Here is a 22031-nt window from a genome sequence, read left to right as displayed (position 1 = left end):
TGGTGAATACGGGGTCTTGTCCGCGGCTGGCGCTAATTACGGAGTTGCTATTTTGGGTAGTTGATGTTTAGTACGTTACTGGGTATTAGGAGTTTTGATTGAATGGAATGAGAGGTTGTACTTAGTGAAACATCCCATCTATGCGAAGATTGGATTCATTTAGAATGCGATAGTATATTTTAGAAAGGTTCGATTATATATTGAGCTGTTTGGTATGTTTCGAACACAAGCAAAGATGGGTATAAAATATCTGGCGCACTAGGCGTCCATCTTCAACACCGCAATCAAATCCATCAGCGAACGTATCGTCTTCGCATCAGGGTGATCTTGTCCTTCTCTGCGAGGGAGCAAATAAGAGTCCCAGCCCGCATCCCTCGCACCACAGTAGTCCTTCCGAAAGTCGTCTCCGACATGCACACACACCCAATTATCCTCTGCGCCCGCATCTGTAGACGCAGAACCCGTTGGACAGGGACTTGCCAACCAGCCCGCCTGCCGCTTAGCGACATCAAAGATAACCCTCGATGGCTTTTCCTCGCCAGCCTCGTAGCTAGTAATAACAATGTCAAGGTCAGGGTCCGGATCAGAGAATCTCCCCTCATCTCCCGAATGCGAACGACCACCCCTGTATTCAAACCCAGGCAACGCAAGGCTCTCGCGATCTTGGTCCGCGCGCGTCTTAGCAACCCGTACACCCAGCGCCTTCAGCACAGCAGGGATGCGATCATCCGAGTTGGAGAGAACGCCAAGAACTACTCGGTTATATGGCCGCGAGGCCGCGTGCCGGATTGTGCGCATCCGCGCCAGGAACGGCGCCACGTCGTCGTACAGCGCGTAGCCCTGTGCGCCCTCGAATCGTTTCAGCAGAGCATCTTCCAGTCCAGCTGGGAGTGTCTCGTCGTGGTTGTGGTTGCTGGTATCCGCGTTCTGCTCTTTAATGATCCGTGTGAATGTCCCCCGGATCACCTCTCCCCACCACTGCTGTGGACCATTGTACGCGCCGCGCAGAACATCAGCGCGGCCGTAGTTCGGATATTGTTTGCTCTGTGCACGGAAAGCATCTTTGAAGCTGGCTAGGACGCTAGCTGGCGTGACCGCTGTGCGCGATAGACCAAATTCATGCGCGACAGCGGCGTATTGCTCTGGTACTGGAGGGTGTGGGTAAAAAAGGGTGTCGAAGGCGTCGAAGGTGAGTAGGAGATTACGAGATCTCGAGGAGGAGTGTGTCGATAGACTGCGGGTTGTGGCATGGGGGGTTAGAGGTCGCATGGTTGAATGGCTGACGTTAGCGGGACGTTGATCAGATAAGGATGGATCTAAGAGATTCAGTCCTAATCTCAATGCAGTCTAGCCCTAAGCCGGGCTGACGTGGACGACGCGTCTGTATACGCTCACCCATCTTGATCAGAGAAGAATTCCTCTCGTTTCATCCTCGTCTGCTCATCTACAATCATGCGGTCTCTTCTCCAGCTGAGCGGCCTGCTCGGCATATTGACATTCACCACCGCTGAGTACTCGGCGCCCCGCAATGCAAATCACATCTTCAACGCCATCCACGCCTCCATGCGCCAATGGGGCTCTTCGCTGCACCACAATGGCATGTCCTTCTTTCTGGCTAGTGTCCCTGAAGGCACGCAATTCTTCCATGGGACCAGCGAGTCGACTCCCATAATCGGGACCGAGTGGCTCGCATTCGAGCCGGAACATGCAATGGTCTTTGCCGGGAGGCGTGGACCTCCGCATCGTGTTCCTCCACCAAAAAATGATGATTATGATGATGACAATGATAGCCCGAGTCATCACGAAGAACTTCGTCGGCGGGAGCCCCATCATGCAGAATCGGGTGAGAGATGTATCAGCCCTGAAGTTGAAGATGCCGCCGAAGAGGATGCAGGCTATCTACACACCTACGCAGCGGCCAAGGATCTGCGTCTTTTGTACATTGATGGAATGTCTGCTGGAAAGACGGCGAAGGGGACTCTTGACTCCCAAGACGTGCTTCTTTTCAACGGCTCTCTCGAGGACGCCCCCACAAAGCCAGGTCCAGGTTCAGGCTCGGAAGGCGAGCGCGCTAGATTAGCCTGTGAGTTGGCGCAGGATGCTTGGGAAGGCCGTATTGATGGCGTGCTTCGTATGGAGGCAGGGTTCGAGATTATCTTGTGTGCTTTCGAGCGCGACCTGATTCCCGTGCGCATCACCCAGGTCAAGTCCAGGTCCGGAGAAGGAGACGAAGGCCGACACAATCCCAAACACGATGACCACTCCGGCCCAAGGGCCGACGACGATGATAAAAAGAGAAAAGGCCCTGGGCATGGCGGTCCACCCGGCTCCGTGAACTGGATGCGCGCCATCACCCACCGGTACCAGGGCATCGGAGGCAGCCGTGTATCCTTGAACTACGACAACTTCGTGACTGCCTTCGCATACGACGTAGACCTATTTCCATCAAAGTCAACTCTGCCACGACTGACAGGTCTCTCGCAGTCGGAACTAGATTCCATCCGCCAGGACGTGACCGGACTTGTTATGAGCCACGAAGCCACAGAACCTTCGTGGAATTGGCAAACAACGGTCGATATGCTTGTCACGCGGTATAGCAATGAGCTGTCGTACTACGTGTCGGGCAAGATCACCAGCCTGGAAGATCTCCATGCCGAGATCGAGCGATTGCTAGCTCCTTTCATAGATTATGGGGACCGGAACACCGAGCTCGAGGTTGATCGCTGCACCATGCACTCTATGCCGCTTCGGGCTAATCTGTCAACATTAGCTGCGCGAGCAGTACTCAGCGTGGCACGGACTACTTGTGGGGCTTTGTTTGGTGTATGGGAAGAAACACAGGATCTAAAAGTAGCTGTCGAGAAGACCCAAGCACTCGTCGACTATCTGGCCTGGACGACGTGGAAGGAATGTCGTGGCTGTGCAGATAATGAGATCTGCGTCGTGCCTATCTGGCCGCTGGGGAGTGTCGAGGACTACAAACATCCACAGTGCAAGAATGCATCCAATCCATACGATGGCGAAGGCGAAAGCTACTGGCGCGGACTGCATCGGTGACGGAAACATGAGAACATCAAATGTAGATAGCAGATAACTAATAGCAAGTTCAGGTCATGGCGTGGCATTCACCGAGTCAATTGCACCATACAGGATTAAACCTATATTCGACGAATTCTAGAGAGAAAAAAAAAACAACCGATGAATGGGAATACAGACAGAGAAGCAGAAGAAAAAGTTGTTAAGAGGAATTCCTCGTGTTCGTCATTGACGCATGTGCTAGTTCGAAAACAGCTTGCCGGGGGACAGGTGGCTAGTGTCCCGCGAGCTTGATAGACAGAGGAATCACAGAAGCGAAGGATAAAATCCCATCAAGGGGGAAGGTATTGAGAGTGGGATTATATGGTGATAGGGATAATAACATGAGAGTTATTTACAGGGAGCCCAGAATACCGGTGCCAGAGGCGAGGGAGGTACCCTCGCCAATGACGGAGCCGGCGGCGGAACCGATGCTGCCGAGGCCGAGGCCGGACAGGAGACCCTCCAGGGTGGACTCGACCTTGACGAGCAGAGCACCACCGTCCTGGGACAGGACACCCATGAAGACACCCTCAACCTCACCGGCGACGGGGAGCTGCTGAACCAGCTCGGGGATAGACTCAGCCTTGGAGACGACGGAGCCAATGGTGCCCTGGACGTTGGAGAGATCACCCAGGTTGGTGAGGTCAACGGTGCTCAGGACGTTGCTGAGGAGGCCGGAGTCGAGCTTGAGGGGGAGGGTCTCGCCGGACTGGGAGAGGATAGAGGTCACACCGTTCTCGTCGATCAGGCCGCTGAGGCTGCTGACAACGGGGAGGCTGGACAGGATAGACAGAGGGGAGTCGCGCTTCAGGTTCAGGCTCTGCAGGAAGCCGTCGAGGGTGCCGATGACGGTACCAACGAGCGAGGAGACATCAGACAGACCCAGGGAGTTGAAGAGCGTGGCGGTCTCGTCGTTCAGCTTGACCAGCAGAGCGGAGCCGGTGGTATCAACAACGGTCAGGAGACCCTCACCCTGGCCAGCGAGGTTCAGCTGGCTGACAACGGGAGCGGTCTGGAGGACCGAGCCGACGGAGTTGGCAACGCTGCCCAGGTGGGCACCAGCCAGGAGCTGGGCGGACTTGCCGTCAAGCTCAACCACCAGGTTCTTGACCTCGCCGCTGTTCAGGGTGTGGGTCACGCTCAGAACGCTGTGGAGGCCAGAGATGGCACCGCTGGAGGCGGAGTCAGAGCCACCGGCAATGTTGGACAGGCCGGAGAGCAGGGGAAGGTCCTTGGTCAGGCTGGTCAGGCCGGAGGGCATAGCAGACTCAATGCAGGTCAGGACACCAGTGGGGAGGCCACCGGATGGGATGAGCTCCTTCTGGAGGCAAGGAACCAGGCTGCCAACGGAGCGAGTCCGGGAGGGAGTGGGCATGGCCACGGCGGTGGACGCCAGCAGGGCGGCGGAGATGGCGAAGGTCTTCATGGTTGCAAAGAAGGATGTTTGTTTGTAATGAATGAATGGACGGGTATTAAACCGAAAAAGTAAAGAATGACTTGTGGTAAGGAAAGACGACGAAGAGTAGGTTCTTGGAAAAAGACAGTGGGAGATGCCAGGGGGCACACGTTATATACGAACCCCATTTCTCAGGAGATTATTACTCACCTGCTTCCAAGCCTCGCCTACACCGGTTTGACGTCGTGGCGACGGGTCTGCCCCCGAAGAAGCAGGTGAGCAACAGGGCGGCCGGGCTCCGCCGCAATAGTCTGATGGAGTAGAGGACGGGGAACCTGGTCCCCTAGTCATCTTGGCAGCGCTCTCAGTGGCTAAACAGAGCACCGACACGAGGGGTTTGGACCCATCTACCGTACGGTAGCGCCTCCATAAGCTTCCTAAGAGGCCCATCTTCATTAGCCCACTTTGCAGATCTATCCCGCGGCTGGCACCGCAATGGAGAAAGTGTTGAGCATCTCCACTGGTAGGATCATCTCAGGGGCTGTCAGTTCCTGATGCTTGCAGAGCCATGCCCAAGGCCGTGCAATGGAGCTGTTGTTCAGGGACCAAAACATAATAAACAGACCCGGTGGGGAACTGATGCTGAACCGAGCTTGAACCCTGGCCGGTCAGACCCTCACGAACCACCCCTGAACCGAGGCGTCAGGTTTATTTTCCCCCCCAGACACGGCCCACTTTTGGCCTGGGATCGGCAGGAGTACACCCATTAGCGCGAATCCCGGCCAATAGTCTGCGGGTGTCAGTGCTAAGGTCGCTAGGGATCGACCGTTTATCCGCCTCATGCAGGGTTAGGATGAACGTGTTTTTCTCCACTTCCCGTTCAGACGGCTGCCATGTTCGCTGATTGTAATCTCTTCCGGAGCTAACGCCCGGTAGTCCCTGGGTAGGGGTTAGCGAGGCGGAAGGATGGCGGGGAGAGGATTGCCCAGGAGGAATTAAGGCCCAGTTGGACATTATTGCGTCATCGTCGGCTTCATATCGCAGGGCTGACAGGGGTGTTCAGGGCGTATCTATGCCGCAGGCAAAAGCGATCGTTACATACAGTAGTATGCCGTTATTGAATTCTATCCACCTGGGCCATGTCGCGTTGCAAATAGCAACTGTGGCACAACGAATAGTATGATCGCTGGTGGATTGATTTTCACGCCCAATGTTTCTGGATGTGGAGCACGCGGAGGTCTGTGAGACTTCCACCTCGGCGGTCAGTTCTCCTGATTCCTGCACTGCCATTGGAGGCCCCTGAATAACGTCATGGGTCCTCGGGGAAAATCCATAAACGGGTCGGGAGAAACCTTGACAGAGCTGTGGAAGATCTGGAAAGGGGGGGATGGTAAGATAGAAAAGGAGATCATTCAGATCGTTGTGCAAATCAGCCGTTGTACGGAGTACGGAAAACAGTTGATCTGGCTTTAAAGTGGTTGGTTTACAGCATGGGCATTCAGATGCGCAAAGAGGACCCCGTAAGAGGCAACAACATTCGGTCCCATGCTCTTGGCACGGCCATGACTCTGTCCTAAAGTGGAAATTTGGAAAACTGTATTTCCCAACTGTTGGATTTTTCTCTACATTCTAAAGCTTCTAAATATAACCAGCGAAACCCCAGTCCATGCAGATTTCGGTCATTGGTGTCGTTGTTGTTGTTGTTCCCAGAATCAGTTATCCTCCGAAGCTCATAAGCTGGCACCTCCAGCAGGAGAACACCACGTAGTCTCTTCCTTTGGTGTCTTTTCAATACCTTCCCTAATCAAGGGGATCGTCTCGGCCCCAATTAGCAAACGGGTAGGCAGCGATCGAACATGCTGTTGCATAACGGTCTTGAAGAGCAGCTGCGCGCAGATAGCAGGGTCGCTCCAAGTGAGGGCAGCTTCAGGGTCGGTGATGTATTTAAGCAGCCGGCTAAACGGCCCAGCAGAATCATCAGCCAGATGTCGAGGGGCCAGTCTCTTGCTCGACCCTGCGAAATTCGTGCGCACACCCCCGGGCATACCCGGCGTTGTTAATAACGACATTGATCTGACCGAATTTCTCAATAACGCGTGCAAATGAGGTGGCTATGCTTTTGTGGGATGTTACGTCCAATTGGATCTTCAGCACGCTTGATTCATTGGGCAGGTACGAGAGCGACTCGAGGTTGCGAGCTGTGGCTACGATGCGGTGGCCGGCGGCATGGATGGTCTCTGCAAAAGACTTTCTTAAACCTGAGGAGCAACCGGTCACTGCTCGGAATTGGTTAGATAAGTCAGGAAAAAAGTGTGGAATGATTATTTGCCGAACCAGACTATCTGAGTGTCGAACATCTTCAGTGGTGGTGACATATATTTGAAATATATATGCGAGGTGTAGATTGTACTTTTGTTCAAACCCGAGATCCTCAAAGGACGAACTTGAACTCTCCACCACTGCGGTCTCCTATTTTTTTTAAATAACAATCAATGGAGTAGTAATCTCACATCTTGAGCAACACTCGAGGCCTACGATTTTGTGATGCCGATAGAGTGAAAGATGGTCACTAAACCACATCGGGAAAGTACACTAAGGTCAGCCTCTGCCATGTCGTCAACAATCCATCTTGATAAAATGCGCCACTGATCTGTATCCTAGGGTTTTAACATTTTCAGCAGGTGCCCCTATCTCCCCCACATCCAAATTTGGATATGACTGGGTCTATGCGCAATGTTACGACTCTTTGTCTCTGCGCCTCTCCCTCAGAGTTTTGATCCGAATTGACTACGCTGCCAGATGTTGCCCACAGACGTATCCGGCATGAACTGATATCTCTGACAATGGTATCATATAACCCTGTCCACTCGGCAGTTTTCAAACTGTACAGGAATCGGATTTTCCCCGACGGCGAATGTGGGGAAGCCTGGGGTTCTTCGGGGGAAAATCGAACAAGCGCAGAACAGAAAGGACCAAGATCGGATACGGAATCCTCACCGAAGCCGGAGCATCCCGCGCCGCTGATTGGATGGAATGGAAGTATCGTCGAGGACCTGATAAGAATTTCTCCCTGGCAGTCAGTGGATGCGGGTGCTGAGTTATTGCGGCGGATAAAGTCCAAGCAGGGATGATGACAACGGTCGCCACCAGTGCGGATGTGGGGAGAAAATGTGGGAGAGGGAAAAAGTCTCTGCCGCCCACATCAGGTGGGAAAACACGGTTGATTTGATGGCAACACGGTTCCGGTGAGCTGCGTCGGTGTCGGATTATTTTAGATCTGCCGCGTCGCTATTTCTTCTTTCTTCTAAAATTCCTCTTTCCTCTGCTTCTTTCTCTTCCCTTTGCGATCTTGCTCTCTCTCTCCCCTCACCGAATCCCCCTCCTCCGCATCTTATCTCCGACACCATGGCGAAGACTCCCCAGGATTTGCAGATTGCCATCTTGGGCGCCGGCATGGGCGGCTTGACCACCGCTCTTGCCCTAGCCCAGCGCGGCTTTAAGAATATCCACGTCTACGAGTATGCCTCCGACCTCGGCTTCGTGGGCGCCGGTATCCAATTGGCGCCGAACATGGCGCGCGTGCTGGACCACCTGGGTGTCTGGAAGGGCATTGAAGCTGAGGCCGTGAACATTGGGGACACTTCCGTGCGAGGTATGTTGCAGATTCAATGAGGACCACACGTCCATGTCTGACTGTCGTTTACAGACGGCGCCACGGACCAGGAGCTGGCGCACGTTGATCTGGAGTACATCAAGAAAACCTACGGCTACCCACACATGGTAGGCCACCGGGCATCGCTAGCCAATGGCCTGCACAAGGGATGCTTGAACCAGCCTAACATCAAATTCCACTTTGCCACCACGGCCGAGGACGTGGAATTCGGCCAGAAGCCATCGTTCACGGCCGTGCCCCGTAATGAGGCCGAGAAGCCCTACAAGGTCGAGGCGGATGTGCTCCTGGGTGCCGACGGAATTAAAAGCAACACCCGTGTGGCGATGCTGAAGCGCCTCGACGTCAACGTCGGCGTCAAGGACACCAACCAAGCCGCCTACCGAATCATGATTCACAAGGACCAGATCAAGGACGATCCGGAGCTGCTGGCTCTGATCAACAGCACGCGAGTGACCCGCTGGATTGGCGAGAAGCGACACATCATCGCCTACGCAGTCTCCAACAACACCATCTACAACCTGTCCACCACGCAGCCGGACAGCAACTTTGCCGCTGCCACAAACGCCACCTACACGACCAAGGGCTCCAAGCCCGCCATGATGGGCGTCTTCTCCGACTTCTGCCCCATGGTCCAGCGCCTGCTCAACTACGTCCCCGAAGGTGAGGTCTGCGAGTGGAAGCTGCGCACCCACGACCCGATCCCCACATGGGTGCACGAGTCTGTTGCTCTGGTCGGCGACGCCTGCCACCCTACTCTTCCCCACCTGGCCCAGGGTGCCGCCCAGGCTATTGAGGACGGCGCCGTACTGGGCGTTGTTCTCGCCCGTCTCCCGGACACGACACCCGAGTCGATCAACAAGGCTCTCCGCGTCTACGAGAAGGTTCGCAAAGGCCGCGCCGAGGCTCTGGTAGAAATGGCCGCTGCCTCTGGCCGTGCCCTGCATCTGGGCGACGGTGCTGCGAAGGAGGAGCGTGATCGCCAGTTCGCCGCCCTGCGCCAGGGCAAGGGCCCCGTCCCCGATAAGTGGGCCGATGCCGATGTCCAGCGTGAGATCTACGGCTTTGACTGCACCAAGGTCGCGGAAGACAACTTTGATGAGTACTTCTCGCAGATGTAAGCGTTTTTTTTTTCTTCTTTCCATTTTGGTTTCTTCCGGTCAACTTGGCGCTTTTTTCTATACATTTTGCCTTCTCGAGACCTGTATATATATTCACTCCAGAAGAATTGAGATGATTTCTTTAACTTACATGAGATTCATATACTAATAAAGTCTTTTTCTTTCACAGGGGCAGCTTGCGCGACGCTAAGCTCGCCTAAGTGTGTGTTATCGATGTACTTCTTTACGACTGTAACGAGACGCGGGGTATAAACGCCTGTCATTGGGAGACGGTTGCCATATACCATTTCTTGTATATAGTTCATGCTCTGGTAGATATACCTGCAATAAAGCGCACGATTGTATGACATCCCGAGCCTGGATCCGATTCTTTGTATTAGGATTCAAGCATGGTATTAAATGCAATATTAAGCACGACGAAATATATGATGGAACGAATGACAAGATCAAAATGGTGATGAACATGCTCCCATGTCACTCCATACATATTATATTGAACAGACCATCATTGGACATTCCCGCCAACGCCCTGACTGTAGTTGTCGGGAGCAACTCGGTTGCACGGAATACCGCTATCCTTCTCACCAATGAGATTCGCACACTGGTACACCTCGTGCTGGATGGTCGTGTTCCACATCGGCAGACCCAGTGTGCTATTCACGGTCTTCAAGTCGACATTTTTGAACGTCACATTGGGGCAAGGATGTACAGCCGAACAATAGAGCGACGCGGCAATATTGTACGTCGATGTGCCGTGTATATTCTCCCAGGTCACATCTTCAATAGCCATCTTCGAGGTGTTGCACTGGTTCTCGCTCTCGGTGTAGATGCACTGCGTGATCTGAATCGGCAGTCCCACATTAACCATCTCGAAGTTCTTATAGGTGATGTTCTTGATCAGCCCGCGGCCGCCACCTCCGGCGTCGCCGTTTGAACTAGAATCATCATCGACCCCCTGCCAGGTCTTGATGTAGGCTCCATCGCCGCAATTGAGGCATTTGACGTCCTCGAACGTGACGTTGATCACATAGTCTGGCATGGTCGGGTATTGTCCCACCGATCCGATGGTCATGCCATTGGACTGGTGGCAGGTAGCATTCTTGACGTGTAGGTTGGTTGTATTGCCCTTTGCTGCGACGCAGTCATCCCCGTTTGTAATAACCGCGTTCTCGACAAGGAGATTGTCGCTGTTCCACGAGTCATAGCCGTCTGTGTTGACAGTTCCCCATTCATTATCACTCGTAGCATTGACGAACAGGTTGGTGATCGAGACGTTCTGGCTGTAGGACACAAACGTCGCCCAGAACTGCGGCTGGATGATTCTCAGATTGTCGATCAGCATATTGGTGGAGTTGTAGAATGTGATGCTGATCGGTCGACCGGGCTGGTTGCTATTGTTCTCGTTCTCTGTGTACCAGGCTTGACCCTGGCCATTGTACCACCCGCCCTCGCCGCGCAGGGTGACGTTAGTGCCTCCGAAAAGCCATGCCGTGGACTGGTTCTGGAGAACAACATTGTACGAATGCGAGAGCCAGTACGGGATGTCGTCGGAAAAGCGCAGCTCACCGCGTAGGGAGACGTCACAGTTGAGCAGGTTGGTAGTGTTCAACACGGAATTGATATTGAATGTGTTGTCGGAGAAGATGACGGTGCCGTTGATGCCGCAGAGATCAAAGGCCTGATGGATTGACGGCGCATCGTCCACCGCTTCGCCATGATGGTTGAGTGCCTCCGGGTAGAGTGTGCAGGTCGTGCCATTGTTGACAACATAGGCGGCTGTCAGGGGGGCCAATGCCCCAAGCAACCAGAAACGCATAGTGATTGATGATGAGCCTGCCTGGGAAGCAGGGGCTGGCGATCGTGTTTATATCGTCATTTCGCAGTGTACTATGCCGAAGGGAGAGTTGCATCCTTTGCCGATGTGACCTCAGCAAGAATAAGTTGGAACCAGCCCATTCGCTCAGGCCGAGAGGGGCGACGATCGCGGATCCATGTCGAGGCGGAGTGGGACTGTTTTGGCCATGTTGTTGGCTGGTTGACAAAGGAAGTCAATTGGATTTAGGGATTAAATAAGTTAGATTGGGAACCAAATCCTATCGAAGCTGTGTGTGTAGTGTGGTGAAGGTATTCGGGTGCACAGTGGTTGATAGTTCCCGGTCTGCTTATCCCCCGGCTTCTCTTCTTCAACTCCCACGTCACCGTGCTGCGTGAACCCCCGCACGGTGACTGCCTCGCCTGAATGTCTACGCCCGCTGTACGTCTGCTGTGTCTAGTCCATTCATGACTATTCGCACCCACCCGGACTAATAATCAAATCCAGACCCCGTCCCCGTTTCGTCTCTCTCGCCGGAACCCACCCTCGACGCGCCGCAATGCTGGCCCACAATTCGCGCCTACCCCTCGTTTTCGGCTGTCGCGAAGGATATCGCCTCAGGAAAGAGAAGAAGATGAGATCGACGTCATAGACGATGATGCACCACCGCCATCAACCCATGCAGCGCGCGTGGCACCCGGCTTTAGCACCACGCGTCGCCAAAGGGACGGGATTGAAGATTTCGACGATGGAGAGCTATTGCGAGAAACAAGCAGAACAGAAGATACATTCATTGAGATTGTCGATGATGCCATTGATAGCACCCCTCCAGAGGAGGACCCTGAGTCGCCGGGGCTTCTCGACGCGGGATTCGACACGATCTTTGCGCCTGGGAGGGAGGGAACGAAACGGCGGCGTATCGCCGTAGAAGGAGAGGCTTCGCCCAGTCAGGAACAACTGGAGCCCATTCTACCTGCTTCACCTGAATCTCAGCCGATCACGACTGAGGATACTCCAATTACGCCAGAAACAGGTCCCTTGGATTCTGCAACGCAGAGCACTCCAGCAGCGCCTGCGCGTCCACCCGTATCCCCACCGGGGAATTTCAAAACACCCTTTCGGAACCGTCCGAAATTCACGCTTTTTTCATCCCAGAAACAAAATGACCCTCAAAATACGCCTAACCAGAGAACGCCATTAGCACAAACACCGGCCCCGTCACAGGACAGACGCAAGCCAGCATTCATCCTCCCCCGTTCTCCATCGCCATCAGCTGCATCAGAGAACATCCCTGCTCCATTTTCACCATCCTCGCGTACATTACACCGTCGTGGTAAACGCTCAGGAGTACCTGGCTACCTACCCGGTGGAATGGCCGCAGAAGTACGCAGCTGGATTTTGGAAATGGCAGCGAAGAGGCAGCAGCTTGTCACCGGTCCAGCAATCCGAATGCCGTTGCAATCTGCTGACGACCTTTTTCAAGAGGAATTGAGAAAGTACCTAGTGGCTGCACGAGTCCTTTGTGCTCACCAGTCGACAGTTAGTGGCTCTGGTCCTGTGACACGCATCAAAGCAAAGCCTGTCGCCATAAACCCGGAAATTGATGACAACGCAGAAATCATAAGTATTATGGTCATGGGTCCACCTCGATCCAAACCAGTCGTACAGCAACAATCACCCAATGCTGACCCGGCGCAAAGCCATCTAGAGTCGAGCGTTCGGACAGGAGACTTGATCGGAATTTATCAATCTCTCTCATGGACCTTAGAACTCAACTGCACGAACCCTGACGATGATGATCCACAAGAAAAAGATTCGTGGCTTGTGGCTATGGACTGGGATCTCATACAAGAAGCTGTCTGAGCGTTGCACGTTTTACACATTCATCTTGACCGGTGACAGACGAAGTTCGGCGATGTAATATGAACTAACGATTGATGAAATATATCAAAACATTAAATATCATGATTTATGCGGACATCAATACTGCGAAACCGACTCTGGAAGAGGGAAATATGCCCAAATGAGACCCAGTCCCATAATCCCTCCGTAGAAGAAGCCGGACTTGGCGCCCCAATTCCATGAAGTCTGCTGCACCATGTGCGTAACGAGCTGGCCATAGATCAGACAATCGATGTTGTAGCCTTGCCGATCTTGACAGTGTGCACCATCTTGGCGACAGTATCCTCGATTTCTTCCTCCTGACTGTCCTTTGATCTCCATTAGATGTTAAAATACATTCTTTTAGACATTTTACTCATTTTATCCTGGCTTACACTGGTTTCCGTGTTTTACATATGTATTTCAATGTGAAAAAATATCTCAAGTGATGAAATTAAGCTCAGTGATGACTGAATGTGAAGCATTTGAAAAAAGGCTTCCTCATGGCAATGAACTAGAAATCAGTGCGCAGTAAAAAATGACAAAAGAGAACCGGCAGTCGCCAATAAAGTATTGGAAAATCCCTAGTAGGGAATGACCGTGACTGCAGAAACAAGGCCGTAATCCTGAGCTGGCTGCGCACTGATCGGGGTCGTCGTACCATTCGCGCCGCTCTCCAACTCTGACCACAGTGGGCGCAAGGTATTGATAAGTGTTGTAGTGACCATGGCATCTACTCTGTTCTTTCCGGGTCTGAGATATTTCGTTATGTCTGCCCGGGCCCATGTTGGGTCCATGGGTGGCAAGGTCTGACCATTCACAGTGACGCGTAAAGTATGGAGGATACCGCCAAAATCAATGATTGCCGATTTCGAGCGACCCGATGAAGGCCAGCTAAACATAGAAGTATAATAGCCTCGGCCGCTTGTGGTCGTCAGATTGCTATCAAGGTCTTTCCAGGACTTCAAGCCATCGGGGAGGCTGTGCGTCGTGTTGTACTTGACAGTATCTTTAGGGAGCATCTGATACAGGTCTGACGGAGGATCCCAATGTTCGATCGTAAGGGTCCAGTTGCTGAGCTCGATAGGGTCCGATGAAGACTTGGGCGGGTAGTATTGCGAAGGATCTTGCACATTGTAGGTTTTTCCATGCGACGAAGATCCATGGTGGTCCTCATAAGATGAAGAAAGATCAAAGGCGACAATGACGGACTGGTTTCCAGCTAACTGGAACGGGATTTTTGTGGAGTTTGACGACTGGGTGTAGTTCAGAATCGGAACTTTGTCTCCTGTCCAAGCATCCAAAAAGTACGGGGTCCCCAAACTGGCAAATTGAACGCTTCCTTCGCTGTGACCGTTTCCGAGACCCCATGTTGAGGGAGTTAGCGCATCATTGTAGACGAAGAAGTAGTTGGAATCATCTGTTTGGCGCCAGTATGTATACCAGGTATTATCCGCCACAACCTTGGTGCCAGGCGTGATACCGAGAGAGTCAAGGGTGTTGGCAAGGCCCTCATAAGGGACCTGGTGCACATTTGGAAGCGATGTCAGGCTGTGAAGTGTCTTCTTGGCATACTCTGAGCCGCTCTGATTATAGCTCGCTAGGTATGTTGGAATGCCACCGGAGAAGATGATTGGAAGGCCTGCATGGGCAAATCTGGCGATGCCCTCCGCACCAGCAACCGTCATGGAATCGTTCCCACGCACGACAAGAGCCTTGAACTCCTGGGCGTCGGGCCCCAAGACACCATTTTTAACGTAAGCCTGAGGCAGGTCAAAGTTGTTCGGCGACAAATACTCGTAGGTGTAGCCGGCTTCTTCCAAGTCTGTTGGCAAGTAGTTTCTCACGATGCCGGGGAACGTTGTGATGTACATGTAGAACGCGACATCTCTCTTCGGGATGCCGGATTGGAAGATGAAGGAGTGTCGAGCCAGGAAGTCGAGGAAGGTGTCCTTGTAATACTCCCATGCTGGCTGGCGTGGGCCGTGCATTTCCGAGTATGCATAGTCAAATGTACTCCAGCCAGGCCAAGTCGTGTTGCCGTACTCTCCGGTGTAAGGGTATCCGTGAATGATGAACTGGGTGACTGATCCTGCGATTGATCGCTTAGCGTCCCAAAGCCATTCAGGGATTGTTTGCTGATAGGCTTCTTCGTTAATCGCTCCCTCCTCGGTCGACACCAGCCGCTTCTGGGCTAAGTTTGCCGGTCCAGTATACTGTCGATAACCATCGATGAGGTGATTGAACCCTAACGATTCACATTCTGTGCCACCCACTAGAGGAACGTTCTGAAGCATGTCCATGGGCAGATTATAAGCAATCTGAGCGCTAAATTGAAGATTGAGATAGTCCTCTGCCCAAGCCTGTAAGGTGGACACGTAGATTCCGTAGAGGTTTGTCAGTGTTTGTCGATAGTCTGCAACATGGCTGTCACCGGCATCTGGCTCATCGGTAATATACCAGACCGTCGACGGCGAACCAAATACGCTGTTTTGATGGAAGAGAATCGGCAAGTACTTGCTGACGTCGTATCCGTGGTCTCCCATAAAGCTGGTAGTATAATTCTCGGTGAAGAAGACGTTTGCTCGTGTCTCAATGGAGTCCTCCCAGCCGTAGTTACCAACCTCCTGCAGTAACTTCTTTAGCTCAGAATCCTCGGGAACAATGTATTTCTCCCAGTAATCGGTGGTCGTCTTTGCACCAAGGGCAGAGAAGTGATCAACAGCCCAGCTGCCATTCTGGTGCCACGTCTTCGGCGTAGTTTGAGGTCCCCGCAGGGAGATTGGATCTGCCTGGGCACGGTAGCCGTTGTGGATTTGATAAATGACGAACACCTCATGGTATAACCCGGTGCTGTTATGAGGGAAGGAAACATGCAGGTTTCCATCCGACCCGACCTGGCTTGTGAGGTCCCGTAAAGAAGCTGTGGCCAATGTGACTTGGGTTCTATCAGATGGACTATCTCCAGGAAGGCTGGGGTAGACTCCGGTGGTGTTGAGAGATGTCTCGGAAGTGCTAGGCACGGTGACATTGACTGAATTGGTAACAATTCCAGTAATGACAGCTTGCAATTTGACGGTACCCTCGACAGAGTCCCAGCCCGGTAATTGCCCACTCCAAGATCCACCGAGTGGAACGGTAAAGTTGAAGGCATAGAGGTCATACATCAGGCCTTCGGAGTTCTCAGGGGCAGGCACTCCTTGGCCTTGATTCGGACCCATGGCAAAATCTAAACATCCTTGTATTAGTTCGATTGTAATCGGTTGTAACTGGCAAATGTCTCACCCATGATGCAGCCATTATCCTTGTGGGCCTGTGCCAGTGTGTGAAAGGCATCTGTCCAGGCAGGTGTTCCCCAGCCGTATACCGACCAGTCGTCGGGTGCAAAGTTTCCTGTTCCCTCCGGGGTGCCTATATAGTATCGTTATTAGTTAATGCAAAAAAGGGTCACGCAAGATAGCTCATACCTCCGTACAAATAATATCCCAAGACCTCCACGCCACCAGCCCCAGAAGTTTTAGCCCCTGCTATATCTTCACGCAGAACTGCAGCATCGACATTTGCATCTGGCAGCCAATACCGATACCGAGGTCGGACAAAAACAGAAGGGTCCTTGAAGGTGCCGTTGTCTATCGCCGCGTTGACCAAGGAGTCGGAATGGTCATATGGCAGCGCTTGTACCATACAGGTCCAAAAACCTGTCGCCAGTCCAACGGCCGACTTTAAGGTCAACATTGTCGCCGTAAAATCTGAGGTTTGCTTAGACTTGTTTCAAGAAGGGGTCTGTGGCGTCGTTTTGAAGCATTTATACCCCAGTCCTAATGCTACAGGAAAGATCTACGTCTATTTCTCCATGCATGGCTGGGTTCGGGATAATGCAGACCGACTTCTATTGCGTATTAAGTTGGCTCATCGGTCAAGGCTTTCGGGCTCATCCCTATATGAATGTTCCGGGGACGATCACTCTCGCCCCGCAAGGCCCCCGCAATTTGACGATATTAGGGCAATGTCGATCCACGGGACAGAATTATTAATGCGTCCTTTGCCATACATTAATCGCGGAGATCGGAAACGTAACAGAAATTTCGGGGCATGGCAGACCGAAGGCAAACAAGTATCAAACCGCGCTTGCGAAAACAAGAATATCGAAAGAAAAGGCTCCCGGGGGGTCCGTCATATATATTACTTAGACCCCGGGATTGCTTCTTCATGCTTACTTGAAAAATCCCCGCTTTACTCAGCGGACAGTTTCATAATGGGCGCTTCTTCGGAGCCAGAACCTCCGTTAGCCTCGGCGGGGAACGGAGGCACCGTACCCCTAAGAATCCAGCGGCCCGCAACGCGGGCCGAGCAATTTAATGGTCGAGTTGAAATCTCATAAATAGAGTTGAACCACCGTTTGTTTTGCATGTCCCGCTCAAAGCAAAGCAAATAGATTAAATATCACCATCATCACTATGTCTCACAATATTCATGGCAAACCGGTCGCTGGAAGGGGCCATATTCGCTCCGAGTGTGAGCCTGTCGGCACCAATGTCTTGGCGGAGCCTATTCAACTCCCATTCTCCGGTCGTATCGCAAAGAATCGGTTTCTGAAGGCACCCATGACCGAGCGACTATGCAGCTGGTCCAAGGGGCCTGACGATATTGTAAGGCAATTGATATATCCTCGCTTCCCCGATTCTTACTCTGTAATAGACGGCACGTGGTGTACCAAGTAAAGAGCTGATCAACCTTTATGCGCGATGGGGCGAAGGTGATATTGGAATCATCATCGGCGGCAACCTCATGGTTCGCTATGATGCCGTAGAGGCGTTCGGAAACTCTATCCTTTGCGATAACCATGACAATCGAATCGAACAATTCAAAGAGTTGTCTGCCGCTGCGAAGGCTCACGGATCTCTCTTCATCGCCCAACTCTCTCACCCGGGTCGACAGGGAAATATCGCACTCAATCCTAATCCAGTCAGCGCAAGTGATGTTCAACTGAAGATTCACTGGGCTGGCAATGATTTCGGCAAGCCTCGCGCGCTCACAGTCCCAGAAATTCAGGAATTGGTTCGTCGATATGGTGAAACGGCATACTTGTGCCACCAAGCGGGGCATGATGGGGTCCAGGTATTCTAACCTTTCCATTCAAACTATGGAGTCTTGCTAAATCAAGATAGATTCATTGCGCCCATGGCTATCTCCTTGCGCAATTTCTAAGCAAGACCACTAACAAGAGAACCGACGAATACGGAGGAAGTCTGGAGAACCGTAGTCGCATTATCTTTGAAATCATTAATGAGATAAGACGAAGGGTCCCAGACCCTAGCTTCATTATTTGCGCGAAAGTCAATTCTGTTGAGTTCCAAGCTGGAGGTATGATCCCAAATCCCCCTGATTATGCAAGACACCAGCCTAATGTCGTTCAAGGCACCAAACCAGAGGAGTGCCAGTGGCTTTGTATGAAACTCGAAGAGGCCAAGCTAGACTTCGTCGATCTTTCTGGCGGCACCTTCGAGGGTCGAGCTTTTGAGCACAAAAAAGAATCGACGGTACGAAATCCGAGAAATCACTATGTAACCGAAGCTAAGAAGTGAACTACCACAGAAAGCTCGCGAGGCATATTTCATTGAATTTGCCGAGATGATCCGACCGCATCTCAAGAAAACGAAGCTGATCGTTACGGGCGGTTTCAGAACTTCCAAAGGTATGGTTGACGCCATTAACGGCGGGGCTTGTGATGGCATCGGGATTGGCCGCCCACTTGCTGCGGAGCCCTTCCTCTGTAAAGAGATTCTCGAGGGTCGCGTCACTGGGGCCCTTGAAAATTTTGTGCCCTTGCCGCAGAATACCCAATCTTCTGGCACTCAGTTGCATCAAATTGGACTTGCAGACAAAGCTATCAGTGATTGGAGTAGCCAGGAAGAAGTTGAACGTTGGGTTGAGGCTTTCAAGATCGAGACGGAGCGTAAAAGATCCATTTACCCCAAGATCGATAGCTCAGGATACCCAAGGATTCACGCCGTCGCTGGTTTTGAATATTGAGGAGAGGCTAGAATTAACATGGCTGAGAAATAGGTCGCAAGAGTTTAATAGAGATGAGAGCTAGGATTCAGGGGCTTAAAGGAGCGAAAGGCAAGTACTGTTCTATAGTTCCTCTTTCGAAAGATTATGTGCTTTAGATTTTTTTTTCTTGTATTTGCACCGATGTACACAAGTTCGATAAATGTAGTTGATATCGGTCCGTACTCCAATTCGGGCGCTTTGGATCATCAAACCGAGATAGCTTTAAGCGCATCCACCGCGACAATGCAACCCCATCGCACCAACTTCTGCTCCTTCTCCGAAGACACAATGTCCGTCTTAGCAACAACCTTACGCACAAAGAAAATCAGCCCCTTGGCAATGTGTGGCGAGTCCTGAACGCGCAAGAAAATTTGCATAAGAGCCTCCTCATCCTTGGCATCATCAGCGTCTGTCTTTTTCGATTTCTTCTTCGAAGCGCGCTTAGACTTTTGAGACTGTTGGATGATAGTGATAATCAATAACTCCACAAAAGTTTTCGTCTTGGGCTGCAGATACGCGAAGTTGAGGTTCTTCAGGATGTTGAGCGTCAGGGTGCCGTCCGCAATGAGAATGCCGTACATCTTGGCCAGATTGACAACAGATTTCACGCCGATGGCGTTTTCGTCATCGTCAGCGTCAAAGCCGCCATCGTCGTCCTCATCATCCAAGTCGTTCTTCTCGCCCATCCGCTTGAAAATGTTCCAAAGAGCGAACATGAAAGAAACCTTGATGCGTCGACCCGATTCGCCGCAGAGTCGGCGTGCAATAAGCGTGTAGTAGGGATTGTGTGCCTCTTCTTCCATTGCGCAGTGAAGTAGGACTCGTGGGATTTCAAACTCTTGGGCACGCTTTAGCCGAAGCTTAAGAAGGCGGACATTGGCATCTTGGTAATCTGTGGCGGACATTATGGCAACGAAGATCGACCGTCGAACATCAGTGTTCATTCGGTGGGACCTTGCAAGCTGTGCAAGATCGGGCTCCGGATCGCTGTCTTCCTCGGCAACAGCATCGGCGTTGGTTGAGGTTAGATTGGACAGCTCTTGCCGCGCAGAGACTAACGGATCTTCCTTCCAGCTTGCACCGACCAGCCACCATTTACCCTTCATAGAAGAATTTTGAATGTCTGAGCGGGTGATGTTCATCGGTTCTGACGCGCGGATGGTTCGCGAATTGTTCAGAGACCCCAAGATCTTGCGCATCTTGGTGATGTGCTCAGAAGTGATGTTCGCGCCAATTCCAGATTTCACGCGGTTGTTTTTCAGGTCCGTAATGATATCGATCATAAATTTCGTGCGAACAGAGAGGCTTTCCTCACCGATCTTTGCCACAGCAGGCTGGATGAGCAAGACAATATCCTTCAGAGAAGATGGATCATCTTGTCGAAGCTGCGGGCCAGAGTCTGCATGAATGTTAGACAACTTGTGAATGCGTATGATTAGTTCCACTTACTTCGGATGACCTTTAGCAGGAGCTCGGTATTATACTCCGTAATCTCCTGCAGAAATAGGCGGATATAGTCGAAAATCAACGGGCTGCCGATAACATGGAAATTATACAGTTGCGAGAGAAGAGAGACCAGATTGATGAACTCTTTCCCCTCGAATTTCCCGCCGTCGTCGGCATTTGCATCCAAGGTCTCAACAACCTTTTGTACGACCTCTGCCCCGAAATCCATTCCCATAATCTTGTACAGAGCTGCAATGAACCCGGCATGGAGGACGAGAAAGGTATCTTGCAGGGCCGACCTTTCACAGATCAGACCCATGAGAAGATCAATAATTGTAGACGTGACATGCTGGCGAGGGTAGTCGCGGTAAAGTTTTTCGAATTCGGAAACAATGGATATTAGGTTGGCCTCGGACATTTTATTCAGATGACCTTGCGCCTGGCGTCTCAGTCGAGTAAGAGACTCCGTCTCCGGATCAGAACGCGCTCGCAATGATGGGGGGATATATTTCTGTGGCTGTATGTTTTGCGGGTTTGAAACAGGCGCCACATAGGGATTTTCTCGTTTCTTAGGCTGCTGGTTGTTGTCGTCTTCGTCAAAGCCGTCGAACTCGCTGCCTTCACTGTCCTCGTCACCCTCGTCATCACTTCCAAAGACTTCCTCGTCAAGGTCGATGTCGTCCTCCGAGCTTTCCATATCATCCTCGTCATCATCTTGTTGTTCCATTTGAAGTGCTTGAGCCTTTTGTCTCTTGCTTTGTAGCCAATCATCAGCTTCCCGTTTGCGCTTCCGACTGTCGTCTTCCGAATCTTCGGCCAGGTCGCCAAGCAAGTCATTTAATCCGTCCTCTTCAAAGGCTTTTGGGAGTTTCTTGCCCTTTTTGAGACCAAGTTTTTTCTCCAAAGCCGCGATTTCGGCGTCGTCTTGTGCCAGTTTAGACTTGACAGTTCCCGAGATATGGAGTCCCTGTGATTCCTCTTCCGATGATTCTTCACTATCATCATCTCCCTCGTCTAGGTCAATCTCTTCTGGCAAAGGGCGCTTCTTCATAGCCGACTTTGGCTGCTGGGTGGTCTCGGCGGGTTTTGATTTCGTCTTGGGCGCATTGTGTTCCACCTCCTCAGACTCTTCATCGTCCTCATCTAAGTCAAACTCATCCTTGTCCGTTTCCTCGTATCGCTTCCCATTCTTGCGATTTGGCGGAAGTGCCTTTCTAGACTTCTTCTCTGTGCGCTCAACCCGCCGGCGGTCTTTGCGAGATGAGGGGCCGGCTTGACGGCGCTTCCGATCGCCGTAGGTGTCCCGTATCCCCAGTTCACTCCGTAAATCCCGTGGCAGCGACGTCGTATTATGGTGGCGTCGTTGCACCATGGCTGCGTTGAGTGTTTTGTGCTGCAAAGATCGAGGAAGAAAGATAGCGGGCTCTGGCGGTCAGTGAACTTTTTCACTTTTCTGCCCGCGAAACACAAGGGCGGTGAAACAGCCAATCCCCCACAGTGGATTTGGTTGTTGGTCGAATCCCATCCTCGACACTTGCGCGCAATCATTCATTCAATCCCCGTGCGTCTGGA

The 22031-nt window shown here is 52.0% G+C and overlaps 9 protein-coding genes across 9 annotated transcripts; 4 read left to right on the top strand and 5 right to left on the bottom strand.

Annotated features, from left to right (window-relative positions):
- Nucleotides 1-258: 258 nt before the first annotated feature.
- PFLUO_LOCUS516 (uncharacterized protein) lies at nucleotides 259-1269 on the bottom strand (the record flags this gene model as incomplete). Its single annotated transcript, XM_073782611.1, has 1 exon — nucleotides 259-1269. The coding sequence occupies one exon, from the start codon at nucleotides 1267-1269 to the stop codon at nucleotides 259-261; it is 1011 nt and encodes a 336-aa protein (XP_073634614.1).
- Nucleotides 1270-1452: 183 nt separating this feature from the next.
- PFLUO_LOCUS515 (uncharacterized protein) lies at nucleotides 1453-3057 on the top strand (the record flags this gene model as incomplete). The annotated part of the gene is made up of 1 exon (XM_073782600.1): nucleotides 1453-3057. One exon carries the CDS (start codon nucleotides 1453-1455, stop codon nucleotides 3055-3057), a length of 1605 nt encoding a protein of 534 aa, XP_073634613.1.
- Nucleotides 3058-3430: 373 nt separating this feature from the next.
- PFLUO_LOCUS514 (uncharacterized protein) lies at nucleotides 3431-4504 on the bottom strand (the record flags this gene model as incomplete). Its single annotated transcript, XM_073782589.1, has 1 exon — nucleotides 3431-4504. One exon carries the CDS (start codon nucleotides 4502-4504, stop codon nucleotides 3431-3433), a length of 1074 nt encoding a protein of 357 aa, XP_073634612.1.
- Nucleotides 4505-7879: 3375 nt separating this feature from the next.
- PFLUO_LOCUS513 (uncharacterized protein) lies at nucleotides 7880-9265 on the top strand (the record flags this gene model as incomplete). The annotated part of the gene is made up of 2 exons (XM_073782578.1): nucleotides 7880-8126; nucleotides 8181-9265. 2 exons carry the CDS (start codon nucleotides 7880-7882, stop codon nucleotides 9263-9265), a joined length of 1332 nt encoding a protein of 443 aa, XP_073634611.1.
- Nucleotides 9266-9770: 505 nt separating this feature from the next.
- On the bottom strand, nucleotides 9771-11081 carry PFLUO_LOCUS512 (uncharacterized protein; the record flags this gene model as incomplete). Its single annotated transcript, XM_073782567.1, has 1 exon — nucleotides 9771-11081. One exon carries the CDS (start codon nucleotides 11079-11081, stop codon nucleotides 9771-9773), a length of 1311 nt encoding a protein of 436 aa, XP_073634610.1.
- A 423-nt stretch (nucleotides 11082-11504) lies between these two features.
- PFLUO_LOCUS511 (uncharacterized protein) lies at nucleotides 11505-12941 on the top strand (the record flags this gene model as incomplete). The annotated part of the gene is made up of 2 exons (XM_073782556.1): nucleotides 11505-11519; nucleotides 11586-12941. The coding sequence occupies 2 exons, from the start codon at nucleotides 11505-11507 to the stop codon at nucleotides 12939-12941; spliced, it is 1371 nt and encodes a 456-aa protein (XP_073634609.1).
- Nucleotides 12942-13543: 602 nt separating this feature from the next.
- Nucleotides 13544-16643, bottom strand: PFLUO_LOCUS510 (uncharacterized protein; the record flags this gene model as incomplete). Its single annotated transcript, XM_073782544.1, has 3 exons — nucleotides 13544-16188; nucleotides 16245-16370; nucleotides 16427-16643. 3 exons carry the CDS (start codon nucleotides 16641-16643, stop codon nucleotides 13544-13546), a joined length of 2988 nt encoding a protein of 995 aa, XP_073634608.1.
- A 773-nt stretch (nucleotides 16644-17416) lies between these two features.
- PFLUO_LOCUS509 (uncharacterized protein) lies at nucleotides 17417-18992 on the top strand (the record flags this gene model as incomplete). The annotated part of the gene is made up of 4 exons (XM_073782533.1): nucleotides 17417-17608; nucleotides 17658-18077; nucleotides 18362-18499; nucleotides 18555-18992. The coding sequence occupies 4 exons, from the start codon at nucleotides 17417-17419 to the stop codon at nucleotides 18990-18992; spliced, it is 1188 nt and encodes a 395-aa protein (XP_073634607.1).
- A 227-nt stretch (nucleotides 18993-19219) lies between these two features.
- On the bottom strand, nucleotides 19220-21831 carry PFLUO_LOCUS508 (suppressor of glycerol defect; the record flags this gene model as incomplete). The annotated part of the gene is made up of 2 exons (XM_073782522.1): nucleotides 19220-20412; nucleotides 20463-21831. The coding sequence occupies 2 exons, from the start codon at nucleotides 21829-21831 to the stop codon at nucleotides 19220-19222; spliced, it is 2562 nt and encodes an 853-aa protein (XP_073634606.1).
- Between the last annotated feature and the right edge of the window lie 200 nt (nucleotides 21832-22031).

This window comes from Penicillium psychrofluorescens, assembly GCF_964197705.1.
Source record: "Penicillium psychrofluorescens genome assembly, chromosome: 1".
Taxonomy (NCBI): domain Eukaryota; kingdom Fungi; phylum Ascomycota; class Eurotiomycetes; order Eurotiales; family Aspergillaceae; genus Penicillium; species Penicillium psychrofluorescens.
Note: the sequence above shows the minus strand (reverse complement) of the source record. Positions and strands in the feature narration are given on the sequence as shown.